The 26,548-nt window shown below is 36.1% G+C and overlaps 3 protein-coding genes across 3 annotated transcripts; all 3 read right to left on the minus strand.

Moving 5' to 3' along the window:
• Positions 1-3,603: 3,603 nt before the first annotated feature.
• Positions 3,604-8,795, minus strand: LOC131014375 (light-inducible protein CPRF2-like). Its single transcript, XM_057942334.1, has 6 exons — positions 8,210-8,795; positions 7,795-7,879; positions 6,357-6,561; positions 5,172-5,247; positions 4,594-4,719; positions 3,604-4,213 (listed from the first exon to the last, which is right to left on the minus strand). Exons 1-6 carry the CDS (start codon positions 8,582-8,584, stop codon positions 3,836-3,838), a joined length of 1,245 nt encoding a protein of 414 aa, XP_057798317.1. The 5' UTR covers positions 8,585-8,795; the 3' UTR covers positions 3,604-3,835.
• Positions 8,796-9,400: 605 nt separating this feature from the next.
• LOC131014376 (sec-independent protein translocase protein TATA, chloroplastic) lies at positions 9,401-26,212 on the minus strand. The gene is made up of 3 exons (XM_057942335.1): positions 26,113-26,212; positions 11,707-12,162; positions 9,401-9,695 (listed from the first exon to the last, which is right to left on the minus strand). Exons 2-3 carry the CDS (start codon positions 12,010-12,012, stop codon positions 9,588-9,590), a joined length of 414 nt encoding a protein of 137 aa, XP_057798318.1. The 5' UTR covers positions 12,013-12,162; positions 26,113-26,212; the 3' UTR covers positions 9,401-9,587.
• On the minus strand, positions 22,807-25,094 carry LOC131018989 (protein FAR1-RELATED SEQUENCE 5-like). The gene is made up of 3 exons (XM_057947673.1): positions 24,531-25,094; positions 24,071-24,442; positions 22,807-23,571 (listed from the first exon to the last, which is right to left on the minus strand). Exons 1-3 carry the CDS (start codon positions 25,092-25,094, stop codon positions 22,807-22,809), a joined length of 1,701 nt encoding a protein of 566 aa, XP_057803656.1.
• Positions 26,213-26,548: the final 336 nt, after the last annotated feature.

Here is a 26,548-nt window from a genome sequence, read left to right on the forward strand (position 1 = left end):
TATATGTGTATAATTTTAGACCCTCAAAATTGTATTACAGTGATAATTAAGGATGATTTATTATTTGGAAAAATGATGATCTATTATAATATGATTAATTTGATTAAGGAAGATTAGAAGAAGAAAACGTACATAATATATTTTTCCAATTACAAGGCAGAAAAGTTGTTCTGCTCCCATGCCCACTAATCCAATAAAATATTTCTAAATCATAAAGCTAAATGTTATCATGGATATAATTAAAGTTATACGTCACTCGGAGAGAGAGTTCATTATATGTTGTTTGTTGTTACTCATACTTCAAATTTTGAAGAGGAATATATAATTAGAAAAAAATTTCATTTTCTTTTGCGTCAATATCTCTAAATAAGTATTTTGCTTAATAAAAGCTTAATAGTAGCCAAAAGAATATATATATATATATAGGGTTAGGTTATATTGAGAAGCTCAAATGTGTTGAGAAGTTGAGAAGCAATCTAATAGATGAGCATGCCAATTAGTTTTTATGAACACGAGTTTGATCTGGGGTTCGATCCTTGTCGGTGACGTATTTTTTAACAAATTAAATAGATTTGTATGTTCGTCAGTTATATTTGGTATGTTCAAAGAATTTATTGATCTAGGGTCTAATTACCATGTTCATCAAAATGTATTAACATGTTCATCTATTACATTGCTTCTCAACTTCTCAACACATTTGAGCTTCTCAATTGAACCACTCCTAGGAGGGTTAGGTATAAACACTTCTTAATATATGAATTCGTTGTGTAACTGTATGAATTGTTAATTTTTTTTTGTTACGTATGGGAATTTGAACTCCGAATCATGAATTCATCCAACAAAGTGATGAATCTATCGTTAATCTTGATGATCTAATGGCTTAAAATGATTCCTATTTTTTATTTTAAGAGGTATTTTTATTTTAGCCCACCCATATATATATATATATATATATATATATATATATATATATATATATATATATATATGAGAACCACGGTTATAGTGAGAACCACAATTATCGTGAGAACATAAGAACCAATAAAATTACTGCATCTGCTATACAAATTAATGCATCCGAAAAAAATAATTTTTTTGCTCCCTTCAAGATTCGAACCCAACACCTGCATCCATCCACCAAGATGATGCATCCACCGTAGATCTTGATGATCGAATATATATATATATATATATATATATATATATATATATATATATATATATATATATATATATAGGGAGAGGTTCAAATAAGAACCACTAATAAAATAAGAACGGAGAACCATTTTAAGTCATTCGATCATCAAGATCTACAGTGGATGCATCATCTTGGTATATATATAGGAAGAGGTTCAAATAAGAACCACTAATAAAATAAGAACGGATAACCATTTTAAGCCATTCGATCATCAAGATTTACGGTGGATGCATCATCTTGGTGGATGGATGCAGGTGCTGGGTTCGAATCCTGAAGGGAGCAAAAAAATTATTTTTTTCGGATGCATTAAATTTAATAGCGGATGCATTAATTTGTATAGCAGATGCAGTAATTTTATTGGTTCTTATGTTCTCACGATAATTGTGGTTCTCACTATAACCGCACCCTATATATATATATATATATATATATATATATATATATATATATATATATAGGGGAAGGCTAAAATAAGAACGCTTCTTAAAATATAAATTAGGAACCATTTTCAGCCCTTAGATCATAAAGATCTACGGTTGATTCATCACCTTGTTGGATAAATTCATGGTCCTGAGTTCGAATCCTAAAGGTAGCAAAAAATTATTTTTCGCAATTCATGCCTTTATACAGTTTATTCATGCGTGTTATACATAAAATTCATGCATTTTTGCTGGTTCGTAATTCTTAAAATAAGGGTGGTTTATTGAATAACCGCCCCCTATATATATATATTAGTTCTAAAAAAAATATAAAACATTTTCAACCCTTAGATTATCAAAATCTATGATTGATTCATATACTTATTCGACGAATTAATGATCCTAAGTTCGAATCTCATAGATAACAAAAATGTTAATTTTCGCAATTCATATATTTACACATCGAATTCATACGTGTTCAACATAAAATTCATACATTTACATACGATTTCTCTAAGATTAAATCTCAACCGTTAAATTATGGGTAGATCAATGGTGTAAATTTATTTTTATTTTATACTCTAAGAGTTATTTTCATCCGCGCCCTCCCCTATATATATATATATATATATATATATAGGGAGAGAGAGAGAAAAAGGTTCAATTGAGAAAGACAAATGTTTATAGAATTGAGAAATAAATCCTAGCCATTTATTTGATGCAATCTAATGGCCAACAGACCATATCATATCTTAATTATTAAATCTGCATAATTTTGGAAGATTCGTTTATGGAAGATACGTTAGGAATTCATAAGCAATTATTTCTTCTATATTACGTTCTTTACGTTTCCGAATAAAGTCCATTACAAGTATTTATCATGTTCAACAAAATTATAATGACTTTAAGATGTATTCTTATGTTCAGCCTTAAGTTCAAAACAAATTTTTATGAGTTTCATTAAATTAATTATAAGTTCATTATCCCTTTCAAGAAAAAAACTATAAGTTCATTAAAATAAAGTCGTCTAGACATTCTCCAACGCACACTAAAAATTCGACACAAATAACTATAAGTTCATTAAAATATATTGAAAAATTCATTAAAATGTCCAAAAACTATAAGTTCATCAAATCGAATCCCCATATGGAAATGGAGGAAAATCCGCAATTTGTCTTTACGTTCTAAAATTCATTTTCGTATAACTAATAAATGATTAATAAGGAATGATCTCAATCATCATATTAGAAGTAATCAAAGGTGTAAATTTATTCTTAAATCTAACGCTTAAGGGGTCTCAATAGAAGCTCACCCAATATATATATATATATATGGACATATGTTGTAGTTCCATGAAAAATGCTACTCCCTCCGTTTCGGCCAAGATGCTACATTTGCTTTTCGGCACGAGATTTAAGGAGTTGTAGATTAATGTTTTAAGTGTATAATAATAAAGTGATAAAGTAGGAGAGAGAAAGTAATAAAGTGATAAAGTAAGAAAGAGAAGCTAATAAAGTGATAAAGTATGAGAGAGAATGTAATAAAGAAATATTTAATTAGTGTTAATTAAGTGTTTAAAATTCCTTATTTTTGCCAAATATAAAATGTAGCATCTTCGTTGGGACGGCTCGAAAAAGAATATGTAGCATCTTGGGCGGGACGGAGAGAGTATATATTAAGAGAATTTCTTGCTTACCTTTTTGGATTGTCACATTCGACTTGGCAAAAAAAAAATTATTAACTTGTTTATCAAATTGAAATAACTTGTTCGCAACTGTTCAAACGAATTCTTAATTCTCATTATTTATGAATTCTCAATAGATCATTTCTCTTTATATATATATATGATACAATTTCAGACATATATATATATATGATACAATTTCAGACATAACCATGTTAACACGATCCATCGTGTTAGGGTCAGATTTCCGCTACAAGAGTAAAATGTGCATCCCTACGAAATGCAGAAATATAAAAGTGGCGTACATGAAATATACTTTAGAATTTAGAAACTAATTAGAATTATGAATCAATTGCAGCGGCAACTTTCACACAAAAAAATGAAGGCAAGAATGAGTTTTCTTCCATACAAAGAAACAACAAAGTCTTAGATAGCTAAGGGCCAGCTCTGCTGAGAGCATCACTGTTACAAAGTCTTAGATAGCTAAGGGCCAGCTCTGCTGAGAGCATCACTGTCACCATCTTCGATGAAGCCTTACTGTTCTCGAGCTCCTCGAGTACCAGAGGAAATTGTTCCTTCACGGCTGTGATTCTGCATATGGTCCAAGTTACCCAGTCTCTGCATAGGAACGCTTCTTCCCATCTTGTTACCCCCAATGGCTGCAGTCGCGTTTGGTGGTACATTCTCCGCTGGCAGAATCTCGACCTCATTGTTTTGAATTCTAAGGTTAGTTAAGTGATTATTAGAAGGGGATTGATAATAACGCTGATCTTGTATTGGCACAGCAGCATCTGCTGATGTTTCAGGACTGCGAGCGAAGGATTGCATGCCTGTCGTGGATATTTCAGACATAGCATGGAATAGTGAGTTCAAACCTGTTACTCTTTTCACACTTTCTTCCGCCATTTTCACCTGTTCCAGAAGAAAATGCTTGCTTATTTTCAACAAAAAACACATCTAGTCCAGCTAAGTTAATGAGTAAAAGGCACCAGTGACAAAATCCAATTCTTCCAAATAAAGTGGAGTTATCCTACAGAAATTAAGTAGTCATTTTCTCTAACACAGCCAGAATTTGGGACTTCAATTTTAGTTAACAAAGTTATTAGTGACTGGTGGCAAAGATTAAATCGATGACTGTAATATAGCATTCAAAGTGCCATGTACTTTGTACAACTGAAAAAATGCCATGGGAAGTAGACGAGTGTCGTAGCATCTCAATGACAATAAATTGGGTCAATTAAAGGTCTTTCATTTCAACCCTACAACATCTTCAGCAATTCAATGAAATTTACCTTAGCTCTCAGGGTTTCAACATCAGCCTTCAGAACTCTATTGTCAACAGCTGATTCACTGTACTTTTGGTTTATGTCAGTAAAGCGCTTGAGCAAGGATGCATTTTCAACTCTTAATTGAGAGACCTGGGGAGAAGAATGACCAAGATATAATTAGACCTTTAGGGTGCGTACTCTTTGGTTGCAAATTTATCGTGAAAAAATGATGGATACAAAAGGATGGAAAAAATTTATCACACAACTTTTTTATTATCTCATATTCTCTAAGGTGGAAAACATGGAAAATAATTATCACACCAATACCGCAAGGAAAACATATATTTTCACCACTTTTTTTCTCTTTTCAAATGTTTTGTAATGGATAATTTTCCCCAGATATCATGAATTGGAGTGAAAAAGAGAGAAAGGGGCTGCTTGAATTTCTTTTTCATGCTACCCGGGGAAAATTATCCATCCTACAGAACATTTGAAAAGAGTAGAAAAAGGGTGAAAATATATGTTTTTCACCCTTTTCCATCAAAGAGAACACACCTTAGTGGAATAACTTTCTAAATGAAAATGAGGAATAGAGCTTATACCTGTGTCTCACGCTCAGACATATGTGCCTGCTTCCTCCTTCTTGAGCGTCGAGCTGATTCTCTATTTGAAATCATTCTGAAAGATACTCAACAATTTTATTAGATAACACAGACTTATTTAAAGCTATAAGATAACATAGCTTACTTGGAACTCTAACATGTGAAATATGATGCTAGATATCCATACACCAGCCTGATCCTTTTAAGCAAGTGAAAAGTTATTTTTATTATACTTTAGACATTTTTAAAGTATATAATAACACATTAATCAGAAACATCTCACAAAAAATCAAAAACAGGTTATCAAGATTTTATTCTTACACCATACTTGCAGAGCATGCCTATTACTTCAAATAAATATGAGTAGATCATGTGGGTTGGCCACTATTGGCTGCTGGCACAGTGTACTTTAACATCACAGTTCATAAATTACAAAATATAGCTCAAACCACCAGTGCTATTCTCAATCATCTCAAAGCTTAAAAAGGAAAAAAAGAAAGAAAAAGAAAGCACGTTCATCTGTGCATATGAGTATAGTAAGTTTCTTCCAATACAGATGAGTGTATCATGTGAATTGGCTGCTATCGGCTGTAGGGCTAGTGTATTAGTAACTTAGACAGTTTATCAAGATATATAGCAAGTGATATTTTCAATTATCCTAAAGCTTAAACAGAAAAAGAAAGCACAATCTGTATATTATACTGTCAGAGAACTCCATGAATTTGGCAGGTCCTACAAGGTTAATCCACTAACCTTCGATACCATTGCCGCTATAATTTATAAATATTATGACAAGTACATACCTTGGTGTCCCCTTTCCACATTAGATCTTTGTTTTAAAATTTCTCTCTATCTACGAGAATCAGTTACAGTTCCTAAATCCAAATGGTTAACTGTTTGTAGTACATGCAGAGGCTTCTCATCGCAAAGCATACAAAGCCTTGGGTAGTGAACAAGCTTGGATATCCTTTCCATTTGTATTTGTAAATTGTAATCTTATAGTATATTATTATTAAGATTCCAGCACATCTAGTTCAATTAGATACTGAATTCAAGCCAATTTAGTAGCGATACTCCCCAACTTCAAGCTTATATGCACTATTATTTCGGGAATAGGAATATATAGTAACATTACTATTTAATGATGATGTAATCATGTAATACAGAGAGGACAAAAAAGAATACCTTCTCATGCGCTTTGCGTCAGCAGGGTCCATATTCTGAGTAGCCTCAGTTTCTGCTTCATCATCATCGGACTGATCTCCAGAAGAGCCACTTGTTGTGGACCTCACTTGAGCAACAGATTTCGTTGAAATCGAGAGAACGGTTGGTACACCAACTGTTTCACTAAAATCCTCAACTTGTATCTTTGATGAGTCCCTTCCATTTGCTAAAGAGACAAAGTAAATACAATAAAGTATATGTTATATATAGGGTATATTTTTCAGTTATTTAAGTCGTTTTTGCAATTACTATTTGATTAACTTAGCCTACTCTCAAACAAAGCATCCCATATTGCATGCATTCAGCAGCAGGTTTATGGTGTTAATTCAGTTTAGCATATGTTTTATAAATGAAGATCTTTCTCTATTTTGAGAGAAAATGTGTACCACACTGCATGAACTAGGGGGTAGTCATCCGACAAGTATGAGCCCTTCTACCAATCCTTAAGCATGTGAGTTTCAGGATATCAACCAAGAAGTCACCAACTGATAAAGCTTCCATTCTATACATGAAAGACAATGCCTTTCACATTTGCATCATGCTCATGCATAATTAGAGGGGTTCAATGGCTATATTCAAATACTTCATAAAGGACTTATGCAAACATGTTATTACATGATAACATGCAGGTTTTTCACAACACAACTTCCTTGGTCAAGGTTGGGCTTACTCGAATCATCTGACAGCATCTGACTAATTCTACAAGTTGTAGCTGCTGTCTAATGGTGAATGAAATAGAAAGAGAAGTCCACAGTCTATGCAAACCCATTTCTCTGTCTAATGGTGAATGGAACAGAAAGAGAACTCCACAGCCTATGCAAACCCATTTCTACGACTTTAAAACACGTAAAGTATAAATCAATGTATAACATCTCTGGTACCGAGTAATAATCTTGACTTACAAATTATTTCTAGAGGACAGCAGTGAAAAAGAGATAGAAGGAATGAGGGAGAGAGGGAGAGGTAGATAGAGAAACAGAGAATAACATATAATATGACCCAAAAGGGGTGACTTAAAACATGACAACTAATTGATTCGATCATTTAGCGTGACAATTTCCTTGCAGTTGCAGACTTTAAAAATAAAAAACAAGGTGCCTTATGCTTAAAAAGATAAGCATAAAGGTCATTTCATTCATGGACAGGCGCTTTAAACCAGGCAAGGATGGAATGTTACACATACTACTACTGTATTGTAAATTTCCGCCTTCCCCTTTCCCCACTACATTTCATATCCACCGAACTATTACATACAGGATATACAATCCATGACATAAATCATGTCACACTTTGTACACTTCAACACATGCAGATTTGCAATCACAACGTCAAGAGAATTCATCACGGGAAAAGAACTCTATCAAAAATTACTAATAAGTACCGTATAAATTTCAATAACCTTTACTAGATGCCGAATTTGAAACCTGAGAGCCAATATCAGCCGCAATCGCTGCATCAGATTCGAGAGCCTTGCCATTAGTTGCCTAATGATGCATAAGCAATATATAAGCAACTCATAATGCCTAAATCTCAGTGTTGCAAATGATACACGCTCAACTCATGCAGAAACAGCATAAACAAACCTAAAATCTAATTTAAAATTAGCTAAAGAGGGGAGAAGTATGAAAAATACGCCAAAGGCACAACAGCTAAAGCACAGGGAAACTATTAGCTAGTAAACAGGGTCAATAAGAGATCAGCTACAAATTAATTCCGCATAGGAAACTCAAATAATTCACTGTTTGCCTAAAAAAGGCGACTAAAACGATAAGGACAAAATAAAATAATCAATAGATAAAATTAGTAAAAATTACTCGAGTCAAAGCGACGGCGGCACAAGCCAACTCGAGGCGGCTTTTCAGGAGTGCCTGATACTCCTCTGGATCGATCCTAATATTGAGCTGGGGTGCCGCCGCCGGCTGCGGCTGCTGCTGATTATCGTTTCGATGGTGATGGTTGGCTTTGATCTTAACGACGTCATCGGTTGGCAAGGTGGTGATGTTGTGATCGGGTGAGGTGGCTTCCTGCAGGAACCGCTGGAATGCCCATTCCGATGCGCTGCGATTCATCCCTGCGGCGGCGGAGGAGGTCGGCTGCTCTCCGTCAGCATCGGCGTGAAGGAAAACGGGAGGCGCGTGCGGCGACCAGAATCCGTCAGATATGTCATCAACTGAGAAAACGCTGTCCATCTCTCTCTCTCTCCTCTCTCTCTCAACCAATGGAAAGAAGGAAAAAAGAAAAGGAATTAATAGACGGGTGCCTTTATTGCTTGTGTAAAATAAATAGCAGTCGACTTTTACTTTCCAGTAAATATCACAAAATCTAAAGTTAGATTAAGCATTTAAGTAAGAAAATATTTTTATATGGTAAAGATCAAGATATAATTCTTTGGCAACAAATGAAATAATATTATTCATATATGTCAATATTTAAGAGATAACTAAATCGCATTACGTCAGCTTTAGGCACAAGATGATGCAGACTAGGGATAAGAAGATGATCAAATAAACACAGCAATCTCCATATTTACTAATTTTTCAAATTTTATAAACTTAGATTTTGTACGTAATTTTGTTTTATTAAATTAAATGTATATTATTTGTGCAGGTGATTCATCATTACGTTGCTTTATAATATAAAGTATAAATCAAATTATTTTAGAATCGGATATTTTAAAGTGAATACGTAAGTTATGGAATCAACAGACTGCACTTCATCAACGTAAGTTATGAAGATTTTAAAATTTAGAACATCTGATTAGCCCTTTATTTTCTTATTATTTTTATCTCTCTAAAGATTGAGTATTCATAAGAACGATAAGAGGTAACTTGTGTTGAGGACTTCTAGTAGTGTTTTAAATGATTACGTTTTACAATTCTAGTAGTGATTGATTATAAAATTTAAGTCTATGCATAGAGATAACATATAGTACTACATAATTCAATTGGATATGTACATATTTAGACAGATTCCTCGTAACCCCAAGAATGATGCTACGCAGACAATTCCACGAACAGAAAAAAAGAATTTAAAAGGAGCTAAATACTTGCAAAGTTAAATACTATAATTCAACACGACTCAAACCTTTCTAATCTGTATCCAATACATCCAATAGTTCAAGTAAGAAATGAAGCTGCTATAACAAACTTCCAATACATCAAAACTGAGCAACTCCCCTTTAGTGCTGGAAACTTAAGCTTCTTGCTGCTGCCCTTCCTCGACTGTCTCAATCTTCTCATCGGAAGCCTCTGCTGAAGCCTCGACATCCTTCCTCAGTTCGGTCTCGAACTCCTTGGCCGCCTAAGTTCACAAATGTATCAACACCAAACTTGTAATTCACCAATATTTGGCATGATAACGAAACAGTGCAACTGATGGAACGTGACAGCAAACGAGTGATTCTTAATCGAAATACTGTAGTCAAGGCTTCATGTAATTAAATACAACACTTATTATTCAATGAGGGGTGAGTTTGAGAAGCGTTCAAGAAAAGCTATCATGACAAAATCAGCATTACATCGAATACTCATTAGCATTTCAGTCGAATAGTATATGTAAGGACATAAGGTTAGCTTAAGCCCAACTTCTCCGCTCACGGCTAAAAAAAATATAAATGAGATCGAGAAGACCAACTTCTCCGCTCACAGCTTTTTCAGCATAGCATATCACCAATCAACTGGTCCATAAGGTTAACTTAAGCCTATGTCAAAGAATTAGGGATATGTTTTGCTTTTATCTTCATACTTCTATGCCGTACACTCAAAATATATTTATTTTCATTATATTTACCCTCAAAATTACCCTTTTCAAGTTTTAAGAGCGATGCAATAAAAACTTTTTGCTAGCATGAATGGGTAGTCATCTAAACATTGGCCCTAGCCAACTGTTTATTCTAAACATAGTACGTTTCCAATGATTGATGACTCCAGTGCAACAACTTAAAAATGCTAGACTATGGTGAAAGGAAAAATTATGAAATTCTGATTCATCCCCAACCCTCTAGCTGCAAGTTAATGCCTGTGCGAGATGTTCCTTTCTTTTCATTATGAAAGAACAGCATTGAACCTGCTAATGACTTTTTGGCCTCGCGAGGTTTATTTGGGGGAAAAAAAAAAACAATTGCTATGTTATGCAAACAACAATCTGCACAATGAGGCGAGATCATTTGACCGTTCAAAAGAATGCACAAGCCAAAGTTTCCAAAGAGTACTAAACCGAGAAGTTCCCAATCTATTTTGAGGTATAAATTCTTTGCTATTTATGCAATCCAGCATTCCTCCAAACTTGACATATCAGATGTCAAGTACTAATGCTTGCCCAAGATCCATAGTTCTTGACATATAAAAGTAAAATATTGTACATCCATAAAAACAAATGCTTAAAACACTCACTATTATCACATCACTTATTTGTTTTGACCTCTTTTGTAGTTTAAGGAACTGGAAGTTATCAACAGAAAGAGCTGCCAAGTAGAGTCTAACATGCAAGCATTTCCTTCAGCAAGATATAAATAAAATCCAAATTTGAATCGGGCATATCAACTTTAGCCATGAGCAAATTCACAGAAAGATTGATATAATTTGGCTCCAGATTCATGAGTGTTGACTGGCACCTGTCACATATCGTGAACATATTTTTACGTGAAATAATAGCATATAGATAACCAAGCGGATTAGCCTAACCAGAAAGGTGATATCAACAGATTGTAAGATGGCATCCCTTTCCACTATTACCAACAAGGCTAATATCAAATCAAGCTACTAAGGTCATATGATATCAAGGTTTAATCTTAACAAACCGATAAACATATCAAACAAGCTTGAACATACTTTTTTCATTCCAGAGAATTTGAAGCTCAGCTCAAACACGATTTTGATGCCATAGATTGTAGCACCAAATATCAAACTTTAAAGCTTTCATCGCCCAAAGGGTGAATCTACGTATAAGATTAAACACGAATTATTGTAGCGCTGAAATCTAAATCACTGACGTATGATTCAGTATGGTCAATGGGTTGCTGGCCTTTTGATTCTCATCTCTCTTGCTCCAATATTTGCAAATATAAAGATCACTCTTTTTATTTCTTATTCATTTAGTTATTTCTTGAAAATGTGGATTCTTAGTATAAACTTCATCTACAACTTTCTTAATCAATCCAAAGCTAAATATTAATTACCCCCATCTTCAAGACTAGCAATTGTAAACTAAAAAATTTAATGAAAAAAGACACAGAAAAAATTAACAAAACATAAATCAAAAAACAAAAGGCTCGTATTATTAATCAGAAGATGAAAAGGAGAAAAAGTAAGACCTGTTGAAAGCTCTTGACAGTCTTGCCAATACTGCGGCCCACTTCCGGCAGCTGTTTGGGGCCGAAAACGAGCGCCGACACGCCCACAATCACGACGAGCTCCGGCACTCCAAGCCCGAATAGGCAGTTACAGGAGAATCCCCGTTTCTGAGCTCTGGTGGGGCGATCCAGAGCGAGCCCGAGCCCGGCCCGGTTCTTGATATTGTAGCTGAAGAATACTGAGGTGGAGGACGAGAGAGAAGTGAGTTTTAGCGATGGATTTGAGGTGAGTGGCAGTGCTACGGTGGAAGACGAGGCGGCGGCCATTGGAGGAGAGATTTTTAGCTGATTTGGCTCGTGTTTTGTGTGTCGCTGTATGCGTTGGGAAAGGGAATGGCTATTGCTATGTATCTTAAAGACTAACTAACAGTCAAACAACAACGTTTCCTTCTCTTCTCTTCTCTTCTCTTCAACTAACTCAATTATGGTTTTTTCCATCTTGCACCTAGGTGCATTGTACCTAGGTGCTGGATGGGCGACACGTGGCTTCCACTTAAATTCTATTTTCTTTTATTTTTTTGAACCATTAAACTCAACCCAGGTTCGAAAAGTGGGCCCCGCCTGCCAGCTGGATCGGTATTCTATAAATTTGGGGCTGTATTTGGTTTTATTTTTAATGTTGAATACATCTGCGGGCCCCATTATTTCTTACTATATGTTAATTTTGGTCAGGCCCACCATCGGTAAAGCTTCGAACGGAAGCTTCTCTGGTGCCTTTCACAATTGATTTTTTACCACATAATAACTTCGCGCTCTTTTGCCTTATTCTCTCTCACCGTGATTCTAGTTCAAGGTCGCTATTATCGTGTTCCGGTCCGATGGTCCGACAGTCCGACGTTTATTTCCGTGGAAGGCTCATCTACTGCGGCATTTGGTTTTTCTCTCCGCTGGCGAACATCTTCTGCGGCTTTTGGTTTTTCTCTCCACCGGCGATTTTTCTCTGTCGCGGCGATTTCAGTTCCATTGCGGCATTATTGTCTTCTGTTCCGGGCGTCCGATGATTTAACGTCTTCTCGAGGTAGGCGTACATTTTGGTTCAGTTTTCGGCTTCCATTTCGCATGTCTGAATTGAGCATTTGGTTTTGGTCCGATGATTTGGTTTTTTCGGCTTCCATTTGGCTTCCATTTTACATTTGACTTTCGGCTTTCAGTTTTCGGTTTTGGGCTTCCATTTTACATTTTGGTCCGATGATTTGGTTTTTCTTTGGTTATTTTTGTTTGCATGTCTGAATTGAGCATTTGATGATTGTAGTGGTAGGTTTTCTGAATTGTTGAAGAGAAGCGAAAAGGCTGAAAGATGACGAAGAAAACTCTAGCTACGAAGGCACCTGAGGAACTAGGTTGGGTGTTTTTGTGCTTTTGTCTGAATGCTTTCTGAATTTCTTTTTTTGTTAGTTCAGATGACTGGTAGTATGAAATCTGAGGTATATTGTATCTATTATGTGAGTATGTGGTTTTATGATTGTTGTTGTGCGTGTTTGGAGTATTCACAGTTAGTTGGTCGGAATGTTAGGGTTTCAATGGTATGTTTGTTTATCCCAGGTAGGGTTTTTGTATGTAATTGTGAAAGTGATGGTTGAATGTTTGTTTATCCTACGTATTGCTCTTTATGCAACAATGACCTAATTCTTAAAAGATTATCACATTTGACTGCATTATTTTAGAGTTTCCTTGTCATTTTCTTACAATTTAGTGGTCCTCTTTTCTTCGTTAGTGAATAAGATATAATATATGTGACTAATAGAGCATTTAGTTTTGCCGAACTATGTGGCCTTTATGCCGAATTGAAGTTTTTTTTTTCATCCCGAACTTTATGGCCTTTTGTGTTTAGAGTTCTCTTTGAATCTATTCTATTGAATATTATGGAAAATATATGTCATTCAAAGTTTGTGATCAATCTATATATTACAGGCTTAAGTGTAGTTATTTTTTATAAGTACAAATAATTTGAATTAAAGCTTGAAGTGTATAAGCATCATTTGTTTCCTATACTTTCTGTAGGTGCACATGTTTCCCAACGCAACCAACCAACTACCTATTTTCGTCGTATTCGGGAGTTGTTAGACTCTCACAATCTGGAGAGATTTAGGCAGTCTTGTTTTGGTAGGTTTTTAAATATAGATGAATGGAAATTTCAAGGTCATCTCTTGTATGTTATGTATGCATCGATCAATGTAGAGTCTTTTAATAGGAGAAGATTATCTTTTAGACTATGTGGGCAGGATATAGAGTTGGGCCCCATGGAATTTGGTGTCATGACCGGGCTGTGTTTTAAGGGTTGGGAGGAGCCCCCACAAACCTCTGAGTTTTTTAAAGTCCATTTCAAGGGAAAAAAGAGAATTTTTTTCCACGAAATTTACGATGCTTTTGAGAGGCACTGCAAAGCAAAGAAAGGGGCAGATGAGGATTCTTTAAAATTTGCTTACCTAGTTGTTGTCTTTGGCATTTTATTGATTCGCCATAAAACGAATAAGAGGGTAGAAGAAAGGCTAATTCATTTGGTGGACGACTTGGATAAGTTTAACTCTTTTCCGTGGGGGATGCTTGCGTATGAATGTCTTGTAATAGTTGCTCACAACGCCAAAGCCCGACTTGATTATCAAAGTATACTCCACGAACGTCCAACATGTGAGGCTCTAGGGCTTTGGTATGTGTTGCAAGTAGACATGGCCACGGTTCGGTTCCCGGTTCGAACCGAACCGGAACCGGCGGTTCCACGGTTCTGAACACGGGAACCGGAACCGAACCGAGTTACACCTTTGACGGTTCCGGTTCCGAACCGTGAACCGGCGGTTCCGGTTCGGTTCTGAACCGCCGGTTCCGGTTCCGAACCGCCGTTATTTTTTTTTTAAATTGTTTTCAAATTAAATATGCTTTAATTAAATAAAATAAAGGTTGTAATTCTTACAAATATAAAATAATTAACTTATATATATTCTTACAAAGAATATATTCTTAACTTATTTAATTAACTTATATTGTTATGTAATTAAGTTATATATTCTTACAAAGAATATATTCTTACAAATATTCTATCTAATATATTTAACTTAAAAATTGCAATTGCAAATTTGCAATTTATTCTAACAAAGAATATATTCTAACAAATATATATTCTTACAAATATTCTATCAAATATATTTAACTAGGAGTACAAATATATTCTTACAAATATTCTATCAAATATATTCTTACAAATTTGCAATTGCAATTTTTAAGTTAAATATATTTGATAGAATATTTGTAAGAATATATATTTCTAAGAATATATTCTTACAAATATTGCATAATTACTTTATTTGAATCAACTACTTATAAATTACAATTCTTACAAATATAATTTAAGTTACACATAACAACTCTTATTAGTATAATTTACAAATTACAACTTTTGGATGCTAAAATAAAATTACAACTCTTAATTTACAACTTGTAATTTGGGGAAAAAAAGAAATAAAGGAAATAGGACTTGAGCTTAATTATAACATTTAAGTTATAATTAAGTTGCCTACGTATCCCGAAGGAATCAAAGTCCACGTAGTTCTCTTACCTTCGTCTTACCTTTGGTGACACCGCATAATCATGAAGTCTTCTACATGTCGAAGTCGAAGTCATCGTCAAAGTCTTCGCCTTCGGTGCATTGAGATGACTCGCTCGCATCGGTGGTGTCGCCTTCGGTCGTGGATATGGGGTACTCTACGAACAAATCATCCCATTTATTTTCTTGCTCTCTTGCTTCGGCTAATGTATGATCTTTGAGCAATAGTTGGGCTTCAAGATTATGCGGTGCCATTTGGGATCTTCGTTCATCGAGCATGTATCCCGTTTCGCTAAATGCTTGCTCGACCGCTACAGTTGATGCGGGGACGGAAAAGACTTCTTTCGCCATGATTGCAAGGATAGGGTATTGGCCTTGCTTAATTGACCACCAATTCAACACGTCCACGTCATTTGGCCCTGCATTAAGCAATTCGCCTCCCTTTGGCTCGAAAAGGTATTCTTCTAATTCAGAATATTGTGTATGACCACCACTATGACCTTTGTTGGCGAAAAATTTTTGAAGCATTTGACCCGCTTGAGTACTAGTGTCAAATCCATAAGAGGAAGACCCGGTACTCCTCACAGTTTGTTTTCGAGTATTTGGACCATATTTTGAAGTAAAATCTAGATAAAGGTTTTGTAAATCACAATAAAGACGAGTTTTGATATCCATAAAGTTCGGCATATCCAAAGCATCATAAGTAACACCCTCGCTATATCTTATATCGTTAAAAAATTGATAATAAATTTCTAAAAGGCCACAAACACCTTCGTATTTGAAAGACGGGTCTAAACATTTTGCAATTAAAAAAATGTTAGGAATATATTTGAAATATTTTAACCATTTCAAAACCATAAAAGTAACGGATCTTTGTAAAAAATTTTTAGTACTACAAACACTTAATTGAGCCATAATCACTGTACAATGAACAAGAACACGTGAGCAAGTAGGATAATAAACACCCGATAAATCTTTAGTAGCGGCCTCAAAAACTTTAAGTAGTTGCACAAGATCATAACAATCATCCCAATAAGATGGCAATAAAATCATAGAGCTCACTTCACTTGTAAAAAAATTTACTAATAAATCCTTAAATTCGTATGTTGAATTCAACATATCATATGTTGAATTCCACCTAGTGCACACGTCTATGTTAAAGCACTTGCTACGTCCAGTTTGAGCTTTACAAAATTTTAGCCATGACCTATGTAATTTTTGCTTATCACGTAACATCTCAACAGCTTGCCTAATTGGTTTTATTGATTTATCCAAAGCCTTAAGGCCATCCTGAACACACAAATTTAAGATATGAGCAATGCAACGAGTATGAAAATATTTACCTTGTAGCGAAGGATTACATGCACAAATTAAAGAAGGCACACTAGCGGTATTGGCGCTTGCATTGTCAAAACCAATTGAAAATATTTTTTCAGTAATATTGAATTGTTGCAAAATTTTCAAGATAATAAGAGCAATATTTTCGGCGGTATGAGCACGATTGAATTTTTTGAAAGCAATAACACGTTTGTTCAAATTCCATTGCAAATCGACCCAATGAACAGTCATACCCATATAGGAATTATGTTGAAATGCACATGTCCAAATATCGGAGCACACAGAAACTCTATGTGGTAAAGTAGTCAAAATATTACGCAATTGAATTTTATATCTTCTAGCTAATTTAACTATGGTTCTAGTCATAGTTGTACGTGGGATTCTTCTAGCTAAGGGATTATATGCTAATTTCATGGCGCCTTCAAACCTCATGCTATCGGCAAATTGAAAAGCAAGAGATTTCGTACTAACAAATCTCGCCATAACTTCCCTAGCAACAATATCGTTATACTTAAAAAGAGAGATTTCGGGCGTACCTTGCTCGCCGAGGGTAGAGGTGAGTTGCGTTTGTTTACCTTTGCCTTTGGTGGGAGGATGCACATTGTTGATATGCTTGTTGTAGGTGCCATAACCATTCCCCGCGTTGAAAACATAAGATTTGCCACAAAGGTTGCACACGGCCTTCGTGACAGTTTTGCCGGTTTCGGGGTCTTTCACTTGTACTTTTTTGAAGTACACCGTGAAGACGTTGGACCGCGGAGCTCGTTCTTTCTTGCTCGGTGTCGATCGTTTAGGTCGGACCGGTCCCATCTCGTCCATCTCGTCCTCCAAATCGATGGCTTCAGCATCGGCTTGTTCATCTTGGTATGTGGATGGAATTTCTTCATCGGATTGTTGTTGAGCAAGGCGCTCCGCCATTTCCGCATCGGCACGAATTTGTTCATCCTCTATTTCTTCTCGTTCACGGCGATTGGGCACCCTTTGGAAATGAGAAGTAGGATTCTCACTCCCAATATAGGTTGCTTCGTCGAGATCTCGAATAACAACCCCACGTTGGCGTCGAGGGGCACGGGGTTTATTTCCAATGGTAGCAGTGTAGTCAACGGGAGTTTTTCCCTTGCCACCACTACGACCAGAGCCGGAAGCAGTCATTTTTGTAGTGAGATGAAAGAAGGAAGAAGAGTAGTAGAGAGAGTACTGCAGAGAGAGAGTATTTGTGGAGAGAAAGAGAGTAATATAAAGAAAGTAATATAGAGAGAAAGAGAGTGCAGAGACTAATTTAGAGAGTAACAAAGTAATATAGAGAGAGTTTTTGTAGAGAGAATTGCAGAGAAATAATGAGGATATGATAGTTGGTGTGAGGAAAAATGAAGAGAATTAGGGGTGTATTTATAGGAAGATGTTGAGGTGAATTTGAGATGAATTTGAGATGAATTTGAGGTGAATTTGAGGTGAATTTGGTGGATGGAATTTGAAATTTGAAAATTGGGAACATACGCTCCCTTGCAGTCAAACTTGCAGATAAAAGCCTGCCAATTGCACAAGACATGCAGCATGCTGCCAGCCCATTCTCACACTTTAATTTTCAGCCAAAATAGCACGCAAATCGAGGGCGGTTCTGGCGGTTCCGGGCCGGTTCCACGGTTCCACGGTTCCGGTTCCAGTTTGGAACCGGGAACCGGCGGTTCTAGAAAATGGAACCGTAACCGAACCGGTTTGAGCCGGTTTCGGTTCCGGTTCAGAACCGTCTCTAACGGTTCTGGTTCCGGAACCGCCGGTTTCGGTCCGGTTCCCTGTTTCGGTTCCCGGTTTCGATTTTTTTGGCCACCTCTAGTTGCAAGTGTTTGCATATGAGTTGCATCCGAAATTTGTGAAATTAAGCTGTGAGAAATGGGATGACATTCGTGATGCAAGCCCTCGCATGCTCCGATGGATCCCATCTGCCAAAATGCTCAAACTTAATGACGTAGAGTCTTTCTTTACCCTTAGTAGTTCTTCGGACTTGGTAAGTAGCAATTTTAGTGTATTCATTATTTATTGGTTGCTTTGTTGTGATGCTTAATTATTATTGTTTACAATTGAATGGTAGGAATCCATGAAGTTTAGCGAAGCAGAGATGTTGTGGTTGAACGAGCAAGGACTCATCCGAGCTACTGTTGCGAAGTGGCAAGCGCGGATCTCCTGCAATCTATCAAATATAAAATCCAAAGCTCTTCTAAACCAAGAAGCCCTGTCGAGAATTCAAATGCAAAAGGGAATAAGATTGTTCTTGGTAAAAGGAAAACCTGTGCAACAAATCGTGTGATTGAGGAGTCCGAAGATGATGAAGATTTTGAAGGCTTGATGGAGTCGGCAGACGTTCGATCAAGGCAAAAGAGTGGTGGTAGGAAAAAATTGCCACGAAAAGATGTTCCAGCTGCTAAAGGACATCAAGTAGGGGAAGGAACAACCAAGACAACACCGAGAAACAAAAATGAAGAGTGTGACATTTCCTCTTTACCCACATACAACCAAATACAGGAGGTATTAATGATAGCACAATATAAAGAGTTTTATAGGGTTTGAAGAGCTATTAATTCACTATATTATTTCATTTTATTTTCATGTGTAATTTGCAGTTGATAAACATTGCACGAGCAGTCCAAGCGACCCTGACATCTTTGGATGGTAGTCTGAAAAAGGATACACATCCACACTTAAGCAACGAGGGAGTTCAACAGCAAGAGTCGAGGAGCCCAAAAGTTGATGGTGTTGTGCCGCCAGTTGTGGATGCATTCGACCTTGGTGAAGACAAGATACGTGGAGATCCTACAGCCTGTGCAACTTCATCGAGACAGGTTCCTGCCCAAGTAAATCTTGATTTCACAGAGATCATAGATTTGGATGCATTTGCTGCTAGTCCCACAAGAATAATTCAAAGGAAATCTCCCAGACAAAAGCCTACTCCTTCACTGGTCGTTGGTTCAAATGAGCGTCCATATTCGATGCGCCTTGCATCCAATGAATGGATAGACCAGTTTAGGGATTGGTATGATGGAAGTGTGGAAAATCCAAAGTACATACAAATTTATTGCAGTTCAATATCTTCATAAGTATCCTAATTTTGATCAAATGCATTTTCTTTGTTAAAATAAAGGTCGCCTCCATTGAAGGGTATGCCCTTTGTTGGCTCGAGACATGCTTCTTGGTTCGATGAACTTTGGAAAGCGAATGGCTGGCTGTCATCAGAAGTATGTATTGCTTCTCTAAGCTTCTTTGCATTGTTATAAATTATTTTCGCTTATGAGGATTAGGAGGTAAAGGAATACGGATAAAAAATCAGTTAGAGATATTATGTTTTAGGGAATCATGAATTTTTATTTAAGTGATATTTCAGTTATATTTTCACTAAATGATTACTAAAAGATGCTGCTTGCTTACTGTATTGGCCAATTTATTGCCCACTACAGATAAATTGATCGGATAAATGGCATATATAAATGATTATGTTCAATGGAGATTGACCCTTTCATATCATATTGAATTTCTTTTATACTGCAGCACATTGATGCAATCCTCAATCTACATATTGAGCGGTTCATGCAAGCACCCAGTGAATTTGTACACAATTGGACTGTAATTGAAACACCAGGATGGGTAAGATTTTATAATCTTATGTGATTATTTTTTTGTACAAATGTTAACTTCTTTTCTAAGTTTTTAACAAAATAATGAACGTGTATATATATATATATTTTTGGTATTTGTGTTAGAATGGTCTTGCTGCGGAGGTGTATGGAGCAATCCGATCCCAAATTCAATCATATATTGAAGGAAAGGCTCCATATGGGCTGTGTATGCCGTGGTGGAAGGCCGACAGGATCTTCGGCCTTGCCCTAGTAGACCGAGAGCATTGGGTGTGTTACGAGGTGCTCCTAGACGAACAAAAAATCGATGTTTACGACTCACTCTCCCTCCAAAGGGACCTCTAAAAAGGTTGTTGAAGCTTTCATTGACGTTGGGAAAAACCTTAATTGGATTTGCGGCCAATGTAAAGTGTGGCAGAAAAGGGATATAGAAAAAAGCCGAGGGGCAAATGGAAGGTAGCAATTATACCGGATTTGCCACAACAAACATCGACGACGAATTGCGGCATTCTAGCCCTTAAGTACTTCGAGTGCTTGGTGACGAACACTCCATTGGATTCTGTATCTGGAGATTCTGCTCAAGATTACCGCAAGTCGTATTGTGCAAAACTGTTTAAGTTTGCAGTTGAAAGTTAGGTGTTTGGATAATCGGTTCCTTTGATTATGATGTTTTGTGAAGTGTGGTGGCTGTGTCCATTTTTAGGTTTTGCTGGGCTAGTTTGTGTTGGAATTGTTCATGAATTTTTTTTGGCCGATGTAAATGCAGAATTGTCAAGGCTTTGATTTTTGTGTTTTTTTTTAATTTTGGATCAGTCCATATCATCGGAATTCAAAGGCGCTTGAGTTACAGAAAAATGGAGTAACCTAGCCTAATATTCGCTATTTTATTGTATTGTTTATAAATTCATACACAATTAAATAAGGGATAATGACGTCTCTAATCCATGAATTGAAGATTTTGATGGGTTTCAAGGAGGCATAGGTTTTGATCTGTTGAAGAATGGGGGGTTAAGTTCACGTCAAAAAATAAAGGACCTGCAAACTTCAAGCTAAAAATGAATACATACTGAGCCATTATTCACATGCAAGAATCTTTTCAATAATGTAGTGTTGAATTTAAGCAAATACTACAATCAAGAAAGCACTACAACCAAGTGAAAGATATCAAGATAGATCGACAGTAGCAAAAGTAATCAAGAAAGAAGATTCTCAAACCAAAAATTACCTCATCAAGCAAAATGATCGACAGTACCAAAATCAAGAAAGCACTACAACCAAGTGAAAGATATCAAGATAGACGAATCGCCTGCGGTGGAGTCACTTGTAAAGCTTTCTGGATGATCATAATATAAGATTGAAATTAACCACAAAAAAACAAAAAGCTAGAAATGAAGCTAGAATTACCTAACTAGCAACTATAATGTGGCCTTGAAATTAATAAGAAAGACTCTCAAACAAAAAAAATATCTGCTACATGCAAATAGTAGGCCTTTGTCATTATTAAATGAAGCAAGATGCCCAAAAGTCACGAGAACAAATTCACAAAAAACTACCTGCTGAATTTAAGAAGCAAGATTCCCAAAAGTCACAAGATATATAGCTATTCGGTTGAATGAAATAATGCCTCAAATTGATTCATTATCTAATAGTATATTTCCATCAAACAATCACATGCAAGAATATTGAAATACATTACGTACTTGGAGCCTCTAAACAAGCCAAAAAAGTCATTGAGTTCGACAGCTACTGTGTGGAGAAAAAGGAAGCCTCATATTGTTCTATTATCTTCAATAAACAAAAGAAAGGAAGTAAATAATAATGGAATCAAAATAATAGGATAAAAACCTCAAAAGTATATAAAATTACCCCATTAGAAGTAAAATGGCCATTTGTTGGGTGATTGGTAGATGTGGTGGCATGAGAAATAGGTTCGGTACCTGCACAAAAACGAATATTTATAGATTAAGACTAATAATATGAAATATAAAGTGCTTATTCTTATAGTAAATCTATCATTACAAAACCTAATGTCGTTCCACATTTTCTCCCTCTCTTTTTCGGCCTCTCCCAGTGTCGGCTAAGCCGAGTGTTTATAAACCTTCGCTTCACAGGAATCACAGGATCATGGATGGTGAATGCATCGGCCGTTGGATTTTGAACAGGGGTGTCGTCATTTCGATCATCGTGGGTTAGAGCCCTTAACCACAGCTGTATTTCATTTTGTAGGTCACCGAATTTTTGGAGAATTAATTGACGACAAGCTTCATTTACTTTATCATTGTTCAGCAGCTCGTACATCCCGCGCATCACATGGCTATTCATGGCAGAGTTAGCCAACGAAATATGACCATTACTCGGACTTGTAACGCCGACCCCAACATCAAGCCCAATTCGTGTTTTCGCTTCCCTTGACAACCTCCTCAACAAATACTTTTTCGGAATTAAATGCACGTTCATATGGTAATATATCCGAAAAATATGACGACACAAGATGCCAGAAGTATCCCACAACCGGCAGGTGCATGAAGCTTCGTGAGAAGTACGATGTAATAGTACACATCATGTCCGATTTACAGATGTACTCGTTTTCACAATAAAACATAACTGTTGTTGGTCGGCCTCCGTAGGATTTTCAACGATGCTCACATTCAATGAGTGATTGGCCTCGAACTCATACGAAACAAAAACGGCTCGTGTAAAGAATTTTGCTGCTGCCACCACCAGTGGATTGTGCTCAACAAATTGTCCGGGCATCCCAATACAAAAAACATCGTCCGCTCTTTCTTTGACCCGCCAATCCTTTTGAATTTGTTCGTAATTGAGGACAAATTCAAATAACGAGCCACTTCTTCTACTCAAATCCTTCAAAACCCTGTTCGTTACTTCACTTCGCGAAGTAGCATGTAATCCGGCAGAAAAACGAGAGTTAGTGAAAACAGAAGCCCATCTCTGACGCAATTTGTACATACTTGCAAACCACCGATGCTCAGTCAATCCATAATCTCCAGTCATTTTTGTCCACAAGCTTTCAAATTCTTCCTCGCTCTCGCACCAATTCATGCAATGATTCCAAGCTCTCTTGAACTCACTGTTACCATTCAAGGACCCAAAGTGAGAAGGGGCATTTTGATTGATATGCAATTGACATAGGCGATGAGCCGCGCCTTTGAATTGAGAATCAATAGCATTCATCAAAGCTTGACATTGATAGGAGAATATAACTTCCGGTTGCTTTCCATTCATCGACTCGAGAAAGGTTGAAAACAACCATTCAAATGTCTCCGTTGTCTCGTCAGAAAGGAAAGCCAACCCAAACATGCAATTCTTCAAGTGATGATTAATACTTACAAAATCAACATAATAAAAATTATAGTTTGAGAAAAATAGGTAATGTTAAGCCATAATGTATGTAAGAACAAAGGTGTACATAAGCTGTTCTTAAATTAAGCCAAAAAATACTCCAAAAATAATTATTCTCGATGGCAAATAAAGTTGATTTTTTTTTTACAGAAATGGGCAATGTTATCTGGATCGAAGCTAAAATTATTATTGGCCACTTAATCAATGTTAAAGGTGTAAATAAGAAAAAAGTCAAATAAAGCTCACAAAATAATTAAGCCTTAGGTTAAAAAAAATATACAGAATGTCTATCATCATGAAATGTTTTGGGCTTCTCATGTAACAGCACAAATTTTTTTTCGAATGTATGTGAAAAGGCATTATCAATTTTAGCATTAATTAAGGAACTATAACCACTTCATGCAAAGTAAGAAAAATATTTAAGGGCATTCTCAATATTTCCAAAGTGATGATCCATACCTACAAAGGGAGCACAAATAAGATCATATTTGTTCGTCTTGTAGGTTGTGTCAACGGATAGCACATCACCAAAATACTCGTAATCAAGGCCACTACGAGAATCACGGTAGAATAAATTCATAAGTCGACCATCATCATCCTTTTGCATATTCCAGTAGAAAAAAGGCTCTTTGTTCGACTTGTCAACAAAGTACTGCATCAGAGCCGTTGCATCTCCATCCGTCATCTTAGACTTTTTTCTAACATTGTCCATATGATGGTAAGCATCTTTACGAATAAATTTGGCGTTTTCAAGGCCACCAGATTCATTTTCCATGAAACGACAAGCCCGGTTTATTGGTATGCCGGCTGAAGTTAAAGCCTCCAACATAGACTTCTTAGGATGCGAAAGGTGACGACTAGAACGAAGCAAATAGGCTTGATCCTTGGCAATCGTGGTTGTGTTCTTTATTAAATGTCGTTACCTTCCACGGCCCTCCCTCAACACGAGCAACCCTCAAAAGGGCTTGACAGTTGGACCGAGTTGTTTGCTTTTTATATACAGGTAAACGACCATCAATGTGACTACTAGGTGTCGAACCGCGACAACTACATACAAATGTCTTCATACGCAATATTTTTGTCCGCCTAAATTTTTCTTCGTTCCCTCTCCTTACACTGAATCCAGTCATTTTGGCATATGCACAATATAACAAAAAAGCCTCATCGACCCCATCAACTAAACACCCAGGTGATAATTTGTCCTCTAACTCTCTAGATGACAAATTAACATCTTCATTCGCCACATCTTCACCATCGACGAGAAACTCAGATTCCACAGCTTCAACATTCTCTTCTTCTTCATTCACAACGTCTTCATTCACATCTACATCTTCTACATTCACATTTTCTTCCGTTTCAAACCCATATGCTGAAAAATCCTCAGCACGAACATTATTCATACCCCAGTCTATTGCATCATCATTGACAATATTATTGTAATATTCCAATTCATCTATTCCAGCCGGCACATTCAAATCTAACACCATTTTCACTAATCAAAGAAAAAATGACTACAATTAAACAATTATTTTATGACAAAACATTATAAAACAATACTACAGGAATCAAAAGACTCATATTAAATAAACAAGCCATCGAAGAACCCATTTGGCATTTGGGGTATTTGTTCCTCCAAAAAAATAATGTTCGCAGATCTAATCACTCAACCAAAAAATAATAAGAACAACCTTCATACACACCAAATTGACGAACTCAGGGCTCACATTACATATCCACACACAAAACTACAAACCCTAATTGCATTTAACTACCTGCCACATTTCATAAGAGCAACAACTACATGCATACACCATTTCTACAATATAGTATATAGGAATAACATATAAAGATTTTCAAAATTAAAAAGAACAAATGTCTACCAAAATTTCGCTATTTCAGAATCTCACTTGCTTCTGCTATACCGCCATACCGGAACTTCGCTTCGCCGGTGGGTTAACGCCAGCCACAGCTACGGAAAACATAGATGCAAAATGACGAACATAGTACCATTAGACCTTCCAACCCAAAAAACCTCCGTCGGGGGCTTAACGACAACCGCTGCTCCGGGAAGATGTCTCCGACAAGGATGCCAAAGCTTACGGTGACGGACTTCTTAGTTTGACGGTGACGGACTTCTTCCCACCAAAAAAATGACGAAGCAAAATTTATTACACAAAATTTTGCAAGCTTCGAACTAAAATGGGACCCACATATAAAATTCAAAAATAATTGAATGCTGTTTCAGATCTTTTTAAGGAATAGAAGCTTCCCTTCGAAGCTTTTACAATATTGGGGCCCGCATATGTATTTAAAATTAAAATTAAAACAAAATACAGTATAAAGAATGTATTGAGCAAACCCCAACTGGCAGGTGGGGCCCACTTTTCAAACCTGGGTTTAGTTTAATGGTTAAAAAAAATAAAAGAAAATGGAATTTAAGTGGAAGCCACGTGTCGTCCATCAAGCACCTAGGTACAATGCACCTAGGTGCAAGATGGAAAAAACCCTCAATTATCGTTTGTTTGTAAAACTTGTCGGATGATTATGAATTATGATGAACTTCCCCTTTTCTTCGGAGAAAAGAAAACACACAATAAATTAAGTTGGATCATCTATTGAAATTTTGTCTTTTATTTTTATTTTCTTACATTTAAAGAAGAACCATATTTAACAATCTTGTTATTTGAAATTGACTAGCGGAATAAGAGAACCCATAAAAAAGTATAAAGATTAGTGGCAATTAATTGAGAGGCTAATGAAGACCTAATTTGATTTTGAGGTATTGATTTTAAATGTTGCATGATTATGACATTGGTTTTTCCTTAGCTTCTTTTATAAATTTGTTATTGAAATAATTTAAAATCAATTTGAAATTGATTTGAAATGAGAGATTTTCATTTTAATAGTACATTATAGACTCTCCTGTTTAATTAGTTCTTAA

This window comes from Salvia miltiorrhiza, chromosome 3 (assembly GCF_028751815.1).
Source record: "Salvia miltiorrhiza cultivar Shanhuang (shh) chromosome 3, IMPLAD_Smil_shh, whole genome shotgun sequence".
In the NCBI taxonomy this organism is placed as follows: Eukaryota; Viridiplantae; Streptophyta; class Magnoliopsida; order Lamiales; family Lamiaceae; genus Salvia; species Salvia miltiorrhiza.

Bases quoted from the DNA above. Each gene is read 5' to 3' on its own strand.
- LOC131014375 (XM_057942334.1), bottom strand. From the start codon at position 8,584: ATGGACAGCGTTTTCTCAGTTGATGACATATCTGACGGATTCTGGTCG. The intron at 5,248-6,356 runs GTATTCTTTTTT...AGTATCTTTCAG, and splicing joins GACGCAAAGCGCATGAGAAG to AATGATTTCAAATAGAGAAT. The intron at 4,214-4,593 runs GTAAATTTCATT...CTTCTGGAACAG, and splicing joins TTGAAACCCTGAGAGCTAAG to GTGAAAATGGCGGAAGAAAG.
- LOC131014376 (XM_057942335.1), bottom strand. From the start codon at position 12,012: ATGGCCGCCGCCTCGTCTTCCACCGTAGCACTGCCACTCACCTCAAAT. The intron at 9,696-11,706 runs GTCTTACTTTTT...TTGTGAACTTAG, and splicing joins CTGTCAAGAGCTTTCAACAG to GCGGCCAAGGAGTTCGAGAC.
- LOC131018989 (XM_057947673.1), bottom strand. From the start codon at position 25,094: ATGGTGTTAGATTTGAATGTGCCGGCTGGAATAGATGAATTGGAATAT. The intron at 24,443-24,530 runs GTAACGACATTT...TCGCATCCTAAG, and splicing joins TTGAGGGAGGGCCGTGGAAG to AAGTCTATGTTGGAGGCTTT. The intron at 23,572-24,070 runs GTAGGTATGGAT...CATCACTTGAAG, and splicing joins ATCTTATTTGTGCTCCCTTT to AATTGCATGTTTGGGTTGGC.